General features: G+C 45.7%; 1 protein-coding gene across 1 annotated transcript in view; it reads right to left on the bottom strand.

Annotated features, from left to right (window-relative positions):
- Positions 1 to 15,038, bottom strand: part of SLIT1 (slit guidance ligand 1) — a 248,127-nt gene that overhangs the window by 18,866 nt on the left and 214,223 nt on the right. Inside the window, 7 exon segments of the mRNA XM_043983001.1 lie at positions 485 to 582; positions 946 to 1,070; positions 2,801 to 2,954; positions 3,406 to 3,415; positions 9,397 to 9,468; positions 10,450 to 10,521; positions 11,957 to 12,028. Of these exon segments, the coding sequence (XP_043838936.1) occupies positions 485 to 582; positions 946 to 1,070; positions 2,801 to 2,954; positions 3,406 to 3,415; positions 9,397 to 9,468; positions 10,450 to 10,521; positions 11,957 to 12,028 (603 nt within the window).

Genomic DNA, 15,038 nt, shown 5'->3' with positions numbered 1-15,038 from the left:
GTTCTCTGCTCTGAGGGGCAAAGGGGAGCAGATTTTTTTTTTACTGTGGGGGCACCTCCCTCTCCCTCCATCATGCCATTCACTGCCAAGTCCAGTGTCACACCAGAATGAGAACACATGTAGTGACAGACACATAAATATGTTTGCCCTGAAGATCGTCTGCTCCCTTCACTCCGCTGTTCTGTTCCCCGGGGGGGATTCCCCCAGCCCTCTCCCTGATTTTCCTCTTTTCCAAGCTCATCTGCAAGTCCTAGTTACTGCACCCTTTCAGAAGCAGAGACTTTGGTGCCACCATAGGTGAATTAGACTTGGCTCCTCCTGGTCTTTCGGGTCTAACCAGGTTTGGGATCGTCCATCCTTCCAGGAACCTGACCCTTACTTAGTCCAGCCCCCACGAGAGAACTACCTTGCCTCCCCACAAGGCTAACCCCCTGCTACCTGCCCAGGATGTCCTGGGGAGGGAGCAGGCCCTCTGGGCACTCACGTGAACCCGGCTCCCTCTCCTGCTTGGGGGTGGCAGGTCCCGCCATTTTCACAGGGGCCACTGGAGCAACTGTTGAGTGATATTTCACAGTCTCTGCCCTGGGGAAGAGGAGGGGAAGGAGAGAAGAGGAAGAAGAGGAGGAACAGAAGGAGAAAGAAAAGGAGGAGGAGGAGGAGGAGGAGAAGGAGGAGGAGGAGGAGGAGGAGGAGACAGTAAATCCAGGGAGACACAGGATCTGGAAAGACTAAAGAGAAAGTTGGAGCAAAAGGTGGGGCCTGAAAAGGCTGCAGGCTATGAAAATTGCCCCCACCCAGCCCCCAGGCACCCTCCTGGTCCCACTAAGCACTGCAGACTCTGGGATCACAAGAGATCTCTGCCAAGTGCCCTGGAGCCAGGGAAGCAGTGACTTGGCCCAGTGGGGCCCTGGCAGAGCTCGGTGCCTGATGCCCAGCCCTGCCTACCTTGTAGCCACTGGGACAGGCACATCTGTAGGCATCCAGGGGGTCATTCTGGCAGCTTCCCTGGTTCTGACATGGGTTGGACAGGCAGGGGTTACACTTGGCTTGCACAGCCACAGAGGGAGGACCTAAGGGGAGAGACCAAGAGAGGAATTTGTGAGGACCCTCGGAGGAGAGTCATTGACCTCGGACACTTACTAGCTGTGCAACCCTGGGCAAGTCACTTCACCCTGTTTGCCTCAGTTTCCTCATCTGTAAAATGAACTGGAGAAGGAAATGGCAAACCACTCCAGGATCCTTGCCAAAGAAGCCCCAAATGGGGTCATGAAGAATCAGACACAACTGAAAATGACTGGACGACTGCAAAGATGAACATCTGGAGATAGGTTTCTGCAAGAGTGCCAGTTCTGGAAACAATTACAACTCCAAAGGGGCGTCCATCCCCCAGAGCAATCCAGACACCCAGGCAGTAATAGTAGGACCACACTCATAATGAGCGAGACCCCCCAGGGGGGTCATTGAAATGCTTTGGGGATACCAGGAATTCATTGTGATACTGTGGGGAATGCAAGTGCTTATGCTGGGACCATCAGTGCTGATGGGGTGAGCCCATAGGTGCCAGCAGTAATAATGATAACAACTAAGACATACAGCACTTTAAGGTTTACAAAGCATTTTATAGACATTATAACCACATGAGGTATCATAGATATTTTTCTCACTTTACAGATGAAGAAACCGAATCTGAGAGAGGTTTAATGACTCAACTAGAATCACACAGTTGGATGGATCAGTGACAGAATTCAAAGCCATTTCTTCCTGACAAGTCTAGTATTCTCTCTCTCCTTTCTCTCTCTCTCTCTCTCTCTCTCTCTCTCTTTGGAGGGGGGGGGCAATGAGGATTAAATGACTTGTCCAGGGTCACACAGCTAGTAAGTGTCAAGTGTCTGAGACCAGATTAGAACATAGATCCTCCTGAATCCAGGGCCAGTGCTTTATCCACTGTGCCACCTAGCTGCCCCCCAGTCTAGTATTCTCTCCACCATTCCGGCATACCTAAGGGTAGAGCTGTTGGGATGCTAGAGAGATGATAGATTCTAATGATGGAAATCTAAAGACTGGGGCTGTCTGTCCACAAAACTTCCTCAAGGAAGCTCAGTGACATACATCACAGAGACAACTGCTTCAGACTGGCAGTCTGTATATTAAGCATCCCTTGCTTGTAAAAGAAAGGGTCTTCTTGGCCCATTTCCCCACAATGGGGGAGGGGGACGTGATTAGCCTTTGTTCAAACTCCCTATAAATCCTTTCATCTGCTCCTCTGTAGTTCCTCAGGTAGGGAAATTGTCCCCATCATGGAGCAAGCTCATGCCCAGCTCTGCGCTCTGCTCTTCCCACCATGCCCTCCCCTTTCTTCCCCACCCTACCTAAATCCTACCCATCCTTCAGGACACAGCTTTTTCTTACAATATTCTTCAGCCTCTTCCATGGTTAAAGCAGCATTAGGCCACAAGGCAGGAGACCTGGGTTTTAGTATGACCGCTAACTACCTACACGACCTCGAACAAATCATTTAACTTCAAGACGTGTATTATTCATTGCTGCATATAAACCATTCTGCAAAGGTGATACAGGGAAATGAAAAGATTAAAGACGATATTGCCCACAGACCAACCATGTCTTCGATAGCTGCATCCAGGACAGGAAAACCCCCTGAGCTGCTGGAGGGTCGCCTTTGGGGGCAGTACTTCCTGGAGGCTGGACTATTGCCCTAGCAATACAGGAAAGGTACTGGAGAAACAGGAAGCCTTGGGAGATCTGTAGAGGGTGCTAAAAGGGAGAATGGAAAGAAGCTCACCTTGGCATTCAAACTTCTTGGCAGGAGTCGTGAGGAGCAATTTGCCTTCCATGTCAGGGGGTCCGGCACATCGGGCAATGCCAGGTTCCTTGTAACCTGTTTTGACCCAACTGGAGAGCCAGCGAAGGTGGCAGTTGCAGTAGAGTGGGTTGGCCTCCAATGGCCCTGAACCAAGAAGGCAGAGAGATGGGCATTAGAATCCTGGAGCCCCAGAGTATCAGAACCGGGAAGACTGCTGGAATCTGGAACCTCAGGACACTCTAACACTGAAGGCTAAAGGTGGAATAGAATGTAGATGTCATCTGGTCCTATCCTAGTCAGGTAATTACAGCTCCTGAGCATTAACACTAATTCATCCATCCAAACAAACTGAGCACCATCCGTCTCTACTCCCAACTGACCACCGCCTTTTAAGGCTCACAAGGACCTTCAATAGCTCCTGTGAGCCTCACACCATCCCATGGTGAATAGAAATGCAGGCATTACCATCCCCATTTATTTAATTAAATTTTTTTTTTTTTTTTTAGTGAGGCAATTGGGAGTTATGGACTTGCCCAGGCGTCACACAGCTTGTAAGTGTTAAGGTCTGAAGGCCGGATTTGAACTCCGGTACTCCTGACTCCAGGCCGGTGCTCTATCCACTGCGCCACCTAGCTGCCCCTACCATCCCCATTTTAAAGGTGAGAGAACTGAGGCCTCAGAGAGGTTAAATGGACCTTTTCCCATGGACAAACACCCATTTATTCTGGGTACCAACTCTTGAGACCAAGCAAAACAATTCCCTCTTCCCTGTGACAGTCCCTAAGACACTTGAAGATGCTTCCCTTCCCTCCACAAAGCTAATATTCCCTCTAAGGACTGTAGAATCCATCATTGGGGGGGGGGTTGTTCTTAAGAAGCTATGGAGATGCCAGAGGTCATATTGAAAGCCAGGTCTTCCCAACTTTCTATGCATCATGTGCCATGCACGATACATGGAGAAGACAAAGATTTACAAGAATCAGATCTCTCTCCATGCTAGAGGCTAGCTACCGCAGTAGAGGAGACATGTACACACATAGCCACAAGATGGGACAGTGGGTGGCCCTGGGCTTGAGAACTTTTCCCAAGCTCACTGCTAACTGTATCTGTAAATCTACTGAGGTTGTTGCCAAGGGAGATGGTCCCTTCCCTTTCTATGATTAGGTGGCTTTTTGTTTGTTTGGGGGTGTTTTTTTGCGGGGCAATGAGGGTTAAGTGACTTGCTCAGGGTCACACAGCTAGTAAATGTCAAGTGTCTGAGGCCGCATTTGAACTCAGGTCCTCCTCAATCCAGGGCTGATGCTTTATCCACTGTACCACCTAGCTTCCCCCAAATATACTGACTTTTTTTGTTGTCATTATTGTTTTTTTGTTTTTGGTGAGGCATTTGGGGTTAAGTGACTTGCCCAGGGTCACACAGCTAGTAAGTGTTAAGTGTCTGAGGTTGGATTCGAACTCAGATCCTCATGACTCCAGAGCCAGTGCTCTATCCACTGCACCACCTAGCTGCCCTCCTTTCCTTTCTATGAGACAGAACCACATGTCCCAAACTACCTAAGGAGGCTGGGAAAATCCTCCAGCATGGGACACAAATGTGGATCCAAGAATCTGGGAGGTTTCAGTGAGTCGGGCCAAGCATCCACCACAGACTCCCTCGCCCTGATCAGCATCAAGCCTTTGGTGTATTAATCTGGCCCCATCTCTGGAAAGAGCCAGGGCACTGCACTGGGAATCAAGAGATGTGGGTTCTAATTCCAGCCCCTCCACGAATTTGCTGTGGACTTTGGGCAAGCCACTTAACACCTCCAGGCTTCAGGTAAACATATGAAATTTTATCTGAAGCCCCTTCCAGCTCTCATAGTGTGTTGCCATTGGATGTATGCCCTTGCCCATATAACCCTCCCCTGGAGAACTTGAAGAAACAGGCAAGTCAGTCACTGAGAAAGGAATGACCTCCTCCCAGGGACCCACCCTAGGAGGGACAGCCATTTCAATCTCTGACTTACTGAAGGACCCATTCAAAACCATGCCTCAATTTATCCCATACATGAAAAAAGGCACCTGAAGGCAATTGATTCAATTTAACAAGCACACATAGAGAATTTACTATATATAAAACACATGGTAGACTTTGAGGGAGGTGAGGGGAAGACCACTGGAATAATACTCCCATCCTGTGAAAACCCATAATGCCTCATGCGACAGTGTAGATGGACGTCAGAGGGACCTCAGAGATCATCTAGTTCAAGCTTCTCCCTTTATTGCTGAATAATGCTGAGGTCCAGAAGCATGAAGCCATTTTTCCTAGGGCACACTTTTTTTTGTTTTGTTTGTTTTTTTAATTTTTTGCAGGGCAATGAGGGTTAAGTGACTTGCCCAGGGTCACGCAGCTAGTAAGTGTCAAGTGTCTGAGGCCGGATTTGAACTCAGGTCCTCCTGAATCCAGGGCCAGCTCTTTATCCACTGCACCACCTAGCTGCCCCAGGGTACACTTTTAGTGCACAGCAGAGCTATGAAAAGAGCACACAGAGTTCTCTTGACCACCAGTGTGCTATTCTCTCCACTCCACCAGATTGCCTCTCTTGAGGATTCAGAAACTGGAAAGATCAGATGGTTCAAAGAGTTTTCACCTGAAAGGGACCTTGGAGGTCACCTGCTCCCAAACCCTCATTTTATGGCAGAGGAAACCGAGAGCTTAAGTGACTCATCCAAAGTCAGGGCTGCGACTCAAGTCCAGGTCTTCTGAATCCAAACTCTACGTGCTTCTTGCTGCACCATGAAAAGATTGGTTCCTAGCCTACCTGGCAGCAGAATCATAAGGATCCAAGATCATTGAGAACAAATCTGGGGGAAGAGTCGCTAAGAAGCCTATGGTTCTGCACCCACTCCAGGACTCTTAAAGAAGGCAGATAACCATATTTATCAAATACATCCCTCTGTTCACCCTCCCCCAATAATCACTGCTGCTTCAAAGGGTCCATGGCAGTTTATCAGTGGGGCTGTCAGGGCAGCAGCTTTAGGTGCTGTGTCTCACTTCCTCTCTCCCGGGCCAGAAATACCTGAAAACACCATATAAGGTTTGGGAGACAAAGGGCTTCATTGCTGGTGTTTTATGACCTGGCTCATTAAACTGTGGTTGCAGAGATAAGTCATCCAGCAAGGGAAAGGTAAATAAAAAAGGGGGGAGGGAAGCAGGGACAAGGAAGGAAGTGGATGGTGGAATGGGAGATGGGGGAGAGAAATAAAAAGAGCTAGCATTGATATTGCTCTTCAAGGTTAGCAGAGCTTCTTTCACACGCTTTCTCATTTGATCCTTTCCATATGGGAAACAGGCTGAGAGAAATTAAAGGGACTTGCCCATACAGCTAACTATGGATGTGAGACAGGATCTGAACTTGGGTCTTCCTGCCTCTCAAGTCTGATACTATCCACAGTGCCACCTAGTTGACAAAAGGATAGTGGGGGGGAGGGGAGAAGGGAGGTAGGAAGGAAGGAAGGAAGGAAGGGACCTTTTATTCTTTTATTATATGCAATTATCTGTTTTTGGATATGACATTCTGTGTGTTTTGCCCACAGCAAGTAGGGATTAACACTTGTTGAACACCTTGCTTTCAGTCCCAAGGAAATAAAATGGAAAAAATAAATTTTATTCAATGCAACAAGCATTTATTAAGCATCAACTGTATGTAAGGTCCTTTGCTAGATACTGTGAATCCAAAGACAGAAAACAGAGCCAGGTCTTCCTTCAGAGAGATTACATTCTGCTGAGAAGAGATAACAGTAAATAATAGCCTGGGTGCCTTGCAATGGAACCCAGCCACCAGGTGATTTTCCCAAGCTCTGTGCAAGAATTTGGGTGGTTGCACCAAGTGAGAACCCGATCCAAGGGTCCCGAAAGAAGCCTGTATGCAGAACCAGGGGCCTATGACTATCCCACACCAAGTCCCTTCTCTTGCTGTAACTGTGGGCATTTTACTCCTGGATCTCCCACTGACCCCCACCCATGTGACCATGCCTAGGCCCACACACCCCTCTCTAGCATGTGGCCTGATCAACATTTGCACACAGCAGCACCAGTGTTTCCCAGCCCACTCCCCTTTCTCAATGTTACCCCCTCATCGTCTTGGCTTTCCTGGCCTTCTGTTGCCTCCCAAGTTCCTGACACAGAGGACAGAAGCATCTGCCTGGAACAAATGCAGTTAGAGTGTCCCACCACCACAAGCACCACTGTCAAGTCCTCTTAAGACGGAGCAGAGAGGGAGGGGCAGGGGCAAAACAGGGCATGCAGAGGGCCCTGGCCTGGGAGCTGGGGGAACAAGGCTCCATTCCTCTATCCCAGCTCACTGCTTGACCTGGAGTAAGTCAATTTTCTGGTTTCAGCTTCTTTGTAGGTAAAATAAGGGAATCAGACTAACAGATCCCTAGGGTCTCTTTGAACTCTGAATCCCTCTATCTGTCACTGTCTCTGTCCCTTGTCTGTCTCTCCTTCTCTGTCTCTTTGTCTACCTCTCTTTATCTCTCTGTATCTCTCTTTTTTTCTGTCTCTCTCCCCTCTGTCTTTGTCTCTGTCTTTGTTTCTTTCCCCAGTCTACATCTTTCTTTCTGTCCCTCTTTCCCCTCTGTCTCTATCTTTCGGTCTCTCTCCTGTCTCTTTTCTCTTTCTTCTTTTTCTCTCTTTTCTATCTCTGTCTCTCTTCTTAATTTGTCTCTTTTACACACACACACACACACACACACACACACACACACACACACGCAGCTTCTTTGTTAGCTTATTTGGGTTTTTGTCCTTAGTTATAAGGGGCATTGCTTTATTCTCAAAGCTAGCTGAAGTACTGTAGGAGATCCTGTGTTGTCTCATTGAAACATCCTTGTACCAGCCAAAACTCAGAAATCTCTGTAAACAATTAAACTTTGTGACCAGGCTTAGACAGAATCAGCCCAGAAGCTGACTGGTCATATTGGGAATGGGCTCTGAAGTGACATCTGAACAGATCTGCATCATCCATGTTTATCAATGTGCTGCTCCTATATTGGCTCTGCCTTCCGACCAGTCTTGCCATTCGCCCAAAGAAGGAGTTTGAATCTGCAGACGAGAAGCTTCGGCCTCAAAAGGACGTTCTCTTTGTCTTTTTGTCTCTGTGGGTTTGGGACTTTTTCTTTTGCAAAATGCAAAACTGAATCCTTAGCCTCTGAGCTGGAAGCGGAGGCGGGACGCAGTGTCCTCGACTATTGCTCCGTTTTTATGTCAATTCATAAAGGTCATAAATGCAGAACGAGTTCAGGAAGGTCACAGCCAGAGGTTCTCATGGTAACTAGAACGCGCCCACTTGTACTACACGGAATACGGTGGGGTGGGGGCGTCTGCCGGAGCCAGAGAGCCGCTGGTGAGCGCAGGCTCCGCGTTGTAGGCGGGGAATTAATGCCACAGCTTGGCATCGGGAGAGAACTCCTCATGACTACGGCAGGAAGTGGGAGGCAGGACACCTACCCGGGAGCCAGTGACACCTTTGTCCTGAAAACCAGGGCGCGGGAGCCACAGAAGGTCAAATAGCGAAACTGAGTGTGGATCTGAGGCTGCCCAGAAGAGGCAAAATTGTGTGTGTGTAGTGGGGGACTTCTCCCTTGTGTAGCTTCCCTTTAACACTGCCAGGGGTACATGACTCAATGGTGGATGAGGAGTCACTTCAGACCTGGATAAATTCTAAAGTCAAACTTACTTTTACCCCCTGCAGGCATGGCTCTGCAGGTCTCTGTAAAGACAGGAGTCTATGTGTATATGTGTGTGTATGTATATGCGTGTACCATATATGTGTGCATACACACATACATCTGTAAAATGGGAATTAGTGGGAGGTGTGTGCATGTGTATGTGTGTACTTAGCATGTATATGTTGTTGTTCAGTCATTTTTTAGCCATGTCCAACTCTTCGTGACCCCATTTGGGGTTTTCTTAGCAAAGATACTGGAGTGATTTGCCATTCCCTTCTCCAGCTCATTTTACTGATAAGGAAACTGAGGTAGAGTGAAGTAACCTGGGTCATACAGCTATCTCCAGAGCTAGCTCTTCACAGAGCACTCCACCTTAGAATTGAGAAATGTAAGCTTCTTTTTTGTTTGTTTGTTTTTTGAGAAATGTAAGCTTCTTGAGGGCAGGACCATCTCGTATTCAGCTTTGCATCTTCCTCGGTATTTAATGCACTCAATATTTAATTGGAGAATAGAACTGAATAATTTGGATAAGCAGGCAGGTGGCTCAATGGATAAAATGCCGGCTAGGCTCAGAGTCGGCAAACCTGAGTTCACTTCCTATCTCAGACACTTACAGTGTGACCCTAAGCAAGTGTGCCCCAGTTTCCTCATCTGTAAAGTGATGATGATAACAGCCCCTACCTCAGAGAGTTGTTGTGAAGCTCAAATGGAATAACATCTTGAAAAACCCTTTGCAGACCTTAAAATGGTATACAAATGCCAATCATTTTTACTTTTTAAATTTTCTGGCCCTAGTTCTGAAGCTCTGCCTAAAAACCAAAGGGGGCACCCTGGATAGGGAATATCTGTAGCGAGATACTTACAGATGAGACAGGGAGGTCACGTCAGTGAAGATGCCCTCACGGAGAGTAGAGATGTCGTTGCCATGGAGAGACCTGAGGAGACAACAATCTACTGTTGGTATAATTCCCCAGAAGAAAGGCTCCAACAATTTGCAGAAACACAGAGATAAAACAGGAAGCAGGGCTGGCTTCAGTTCTGACAAGCTGGGACTTGCCAGTGTCTTGTCACCAAAATATTCCTGTCCAGGGCTCTCAGGAATCATCTGACTAGGCCATAGCTCTTCCCTTGCAGGCCATGGTGTCATGGACTGGGGTGGACGGCTTAGAGAAGAGCCTTTTCCACTGGCTCTTGTTCAACAGCCTCCCTCCAACTCATATCAGGCCATACCAGCTCCAATACTTATTAGCTGTGTGACTGTGGGCAAGTCACTTGGGGACTCTGAGCCTGAGGGTTGTTTTATTTCCACCTGTAAAACATATGATACCTGCACTACCTACCTCATAGGGATGTTGTTCTGATCATTTGTTAGGGAAATAAATGATTTGAAGAAAACTCTTTCTAAAGTGTAAGTCACTCTATACATGCCATCGACTTATAATATTGTTTTCTCCAGGGAAAAGCAAATGTTAGATCCTTAAAGAAGGGATGTATTTGTAGCACTGGGGGTAGGGGAAGTGGGGGTGGGACATAATAGAGTTTTCCATAACTATGATAACCCATATCTGCATCCTATGCAGGCACCATCTTTCTGACCACATACAACTTGGTTGTATTTGGCAAATTATCCTTATTCCCTTCTGCTGATTCCGCCCGGCAGTTGTGACTTAGAGTCTCAGCTGCCAGGGGCATGGATGGCCAAGGTAAATGACTTGCCCATAATCATAAGCTTGTGTGAGTTTGAATCAGGACTTTGACACAGATTTCCCTGACTCCCTTTAACAACCACCACCATGCTCCTCTCAAAGGTCTAGAGGGAAAGGCTCATTTCTTTCCAGCGTGAGGGTGGGAGGATCCATTTCTTAGTGGAGGGACCATCCAGAGTAGAGGAGATGAGAGGAGCCCAAAGGACTTACAGCAGCCGGAGAGAACGGAGTCCCTCGAAGGCCAGTGGTGGGATGCACTGGAGGGAATTATAGCTGAGAATCCTGTGAAGAGGGAGAAGAGGCATTCGGAGACTAGCAGAAGAGTCCTACATGACACATTTGATCTCTGCATTCAAGGGGTCAGCTTTTCTCAGGTTTTTCTCTTCCTCCTCCTCATTCTTTTTCTCCTCCTCATTCTTTCCCTCCTTATTCTTTTTCTCCTCCTCCTCCTCCAATAAAACATCTACCTGTGAGTGGTATTATCTGAAGAGCTAAACACAGCAAACTTTAAAGCTAAGGCAGACAGGGGAACAGATGTTATTAGTTAAGGGCATAAAGTTAAATAAATGAGCAAACAGTGGGTAAGTATTAAACTAGATAGAGTATTTACACTGTATGCAAACAAAGGAGCCTGTGCCCTCTGACAGTTTACACACTGGTAGCTGCCAAGATCACCAACAGGGTGACTGCCAGCCATGGAGACAGCCTCCCAGAAACTCAATGACTCTTCCCCATCTAAGTAAGACATGACAGTTGGGGAAGTACCAAGTTGCCCAAATACCACAGATGCTTAAAAATGAGGCCCAAGTAACTGGGTAACCCCTCAGGAAGCCAAGTGTGGGTATTGGCATACCAATGATGCTCTTCGGCTTCGAAGACCTAGAAGCCCTATGTGCTTTTAAAAAAAAAAATCATAGTGTAGGTTGTTCAAGGGTGTGGGGTAAACTACATGCTATCAACGATGGGAGAAAATGGCCATTTAGCTCCATCTCTGGACTTCAGGCACACTCCAGGCTTAGGAGAAAAACCAGAGCAGATACACGGGTTAGACAGGAGTCTCCCAGAAAGGGAAGAGAGGAGAGGAGGTGGCCGGGGCTTTCTTATTCAATTCCTCCCGCCTGCTATCATCACCTTACTGTTTGTCCCTGGTTTATCTCTCTGATTTCAGTTAGATTTAAGAAGAAATAAACTCAATCTGTTCTCTGGCTCTTAGCTGTAAGAAGGAGATGATGTGAAGAAGGAGGAAACTGTTTAATTGATAACAGCTCAATTTCTCCCTGTGAATTTCAGGTGCTGCACTCACTAGACTATAAGCTACTTAAGGGGAGGGACTGTATGTTCTTGATCTTTCTATCTCTTCCTAGCACAAAGCCAGGAACATCACCGGAGCTTGTCAATGGGCTCTAAAATACTTGCTAAGCCTGACAGCCCTGCTAATGAGCTGGATCATGCTCATAGTTGCTATCTCTGAATAGTTGGCTCTAACTGGAAATAAGGAAAATCACTAAGATCTTCTCAAAACAGGGAATGCAATGAAAAAGAAATGACCAAGCCAGAAGTCAAACCCCGCTTTCACTTTTCCAGGCTCTGGACTCATGTCATGGGGAAGACTCACAAAGATCTGACTGTTTGAAGTGAGGCTAGGCTGGGGGAAATAAGTGAAGACAACGGACTACCATCACAATTGCCCTGCCCAAGGGTTTCCAGCAGTACTCACAGGGTGGTGAGCTGGCTCATGTTGGTGAAGGAGGAATTACTCAAGGAGCCGATCTTATTGTTGCTCAAGTCCCTGGAAAACACAAATGTGTCATTTGGAAAAGAGAAAGAAATCAGTTATTGCGAGTAGAGCCTAAGAGGATGCAGTCATACCTGGCCAATGCCCAACCTTCCCCCACCCCTTTTCTATCATGTTCCCAATGCCACCTGATCACCCAAGGGGCCACTTATTCCCTTCCCTCATCCCTGTTGGGGGTAAATGGGAGGGAGCAGGGGATGACCAGGACACTTCCCCCTTCTTTGGCCCTCAGTTTATGCATGAGGAGTTGGGACTGAGTGAACTCTAAGGTCTGTCCTAATTTTAAGTTACTGGATCCACAGTTGGTTGGAGCGCAGCAGAACCACACCCCTTTCGGCAGTGCACCTGTATGTATCCATTAATATCTTAGCCTCGGCTGTCTGACATCTCTTTTATTCCTTGGCATGAAAGATAAAGTACTAGACTCTGGTTGAGGAGGACCTGGGTTCAAATCCCACTTCTGAGGCTCTGTGACTGAGGCTAAGTCATCCAACCTCCCTGAGACTTGCTTTCCCTCAACTGTAAAGTAGGAATAATAGAATGTGAATTCTCAGCCTCAGAGAGTTGTTGTTACGCTGCAGTGAGATAATGTATAGAAGGTGCTTTAAAGTTTTTAAAGCACTTTAAAAATGCCAGCAATAATAATAATAATAATAATAATAGCATCTATGTTGCTGTTATTACTGCTGTCTAATAAAGTCTCTGTCTTTCTCCATATCTGTCTCAGTCTCTGTCTTGCTCATTTGATTTGCTCATTTCCCCTGCTTAGCTCTTTTTTTTTCTTTTTCTTTTCCTTCTACAGATGAAAAGACTGGCTTCCTGGGAACTGCTGAGGAATCTCTTCAGGATCAATTGAAACTGGGAGACACAGCTGAGGGCAGGAGTGAATGGGCAACCACTAACTTGGACTAGATATTTGTTGGATAAGCAAATGTGCTTCGGGATATCTATGTCATTATCATAGATAATAAACATTTATTGAATGCTTACTATGTTATGGGCAAGAGACCATGATATATATATGGGTGTATACATAGATATATACTATGTGTGTGTGTGTGTGTATATATATATATATATATATATATATATATATATATATATATGGGTGTATACATAGATACATACTATGTGTGTGTGTATATATATATATGTATATATATATATATATACACACACACACACACATATATGTAGGCATAGCCACTTCCCCAGTGAGCTTACTGTCCAGTTTTATTTTTTATAACATTTTTTCACTTTAAAGAAAATTATATTTTCTTCAAATTTAGTTTTAACCAAGAGTAGTAACTTACGGTTCTATTTTTAACTTTAGAAACTCAATTGCACAAGTACAGGAAGGGGAAGGTCTGACTTTGTAATCATTTGTGAAGGGGGGAATTGGGTTTTAGTTGACCGAAAGTTCTGTGTGTGTGAACCAATAATGTAATGTGATTACTTTTTTAAAAAGCAGCTCATTCAACCATAGGCTACAGCAGTGTTTAAATCACAAGAGGTGATAACAGATTCATTATACTCTGAGCAGATCAGACCTATCAGAGATATGTCATGTTCAGTTCTGACTGACACAAAAGAGCCAGAAAATGCACAAACAAGGATGACCAGGATGGTGAGAAGCCCGGGACTGAGCATCTCAGTCAAAACAGTTGAGGATATTTGGCCTGAAGAATCCCTCCATCATTCAACAAGCATTTATTAAATACTTACAAGGCACGTCACAAGGGAGTACAGACCTTGCTTTCTGCTTGCATTTGTCCCTAAAAATCTCTTCATAAAGTGGATGGTCCCAAGACTCATCTTATTTTGCCGTAGGAACAATATTAGAACCAACTTTACTTGACATTCTATGAGTAGCTAGCAGAGCTCTTCACACTTCATTGGAAAGCCATAAAAAACAATTCCTGACCAAGGACGTTATATAAAAGAAATCACAGCCATGACCAACAATATGTCATAAAAGTCATGGCGACAATTATAAATCTCTTTAATAATCCCAAGTAGTAAAACAATGTTCCAAGACAGAGATCATAGACTTGTAGAGCTAAACAGATCCTCTTTAGTCTTCTGCTCTGACCCCCCTTTTTTTAATAGATGAGGACAAATCCCAAGTGATTTGTTCAAAGTCACATAATAAGTGGCAGAGTTAGTCGGGATTCAGCCACTTCAGGTCCCTTGAGTCAGAGTTTGGAATTTTTTCCACCTTTCCCTGTTACCACTGTCTAAGAAAATGGGAAAAAACATACTGTAAGCCAGAGCTGTCTGGCCAGTGGCCGTATGTGACCCATGGTGCTCTCAGATAAAAATGCAGTCCCTATCTTGTTTTAACATGTTGACATATTGATTAAAAAAGAGAAATATGTAAATATGTGTGATTTTCTAAGTCAACATGCAGCCCAGAAGGATCTTTATGTGGTGCCCGTTTCTGTTTTAGTTTAACCCCACTGAGGTGCACATCGATTGTACCAGGGATCCCACTTTACTACAACATGCATATGTAAGACATAAAACATGCAACTCCCCTGTTCATAAATTTAACCTAAAACCAAAATGCTGATTATTCGAAAACATCGAACACCTTGTCAATTTTGTCAAATTAATAATTCTTTGGGCAGTCATATTAGACGTGTCTGGGGGATTTCTTGCATAGCCCAGGTTGTGTGAAAAGTTTATCCAAGGAATTTCAAATTTGTGCCTCCAATAAATGTCTGTTTTTCATTGGTAACAGCAGTGAGAACATCGATGGTGTTTTTCCCACTGAGTAGCATTTTTCACAGTAAGGGCTGATCCAACATTTTGCTCTTTCATCTTAGCCTACCTCTCCAATTGGTTCAAAGCTACAAATGCAGCTGTTTAGTATCAGACCAAATAAAGGTCACCAGGAAAAGGGAAGGGCTGTTAAATCACTTTACTTGACATTCTGTTGGCAGCTACCAGAGCTCTTTGCAGTTTATTGGAAGCTCATAAAAACAATTTCCAAGGGCTCCTT

This window comes from Dromiciops gliroides, chromosome 2, assembly GCF_019393635.1.
Source record: "Dromiciops gliroides isolate mDroGli1 chromosome 2, mDroGli1.pri, whole genome shotgun sequence".
In the NCBI taxonomy this organism is placed as follows: Eukaryota; Metazoa; Chordata; class Mammalia; order Microbiotheria; family Microbiotheriidae; genus Dromiciops; species Dromiciops gliroides.
Note: the sequence above shows the minus strand (reverse complement) of the source record. Positions and strands in the feature narration are given on the sequence as shown.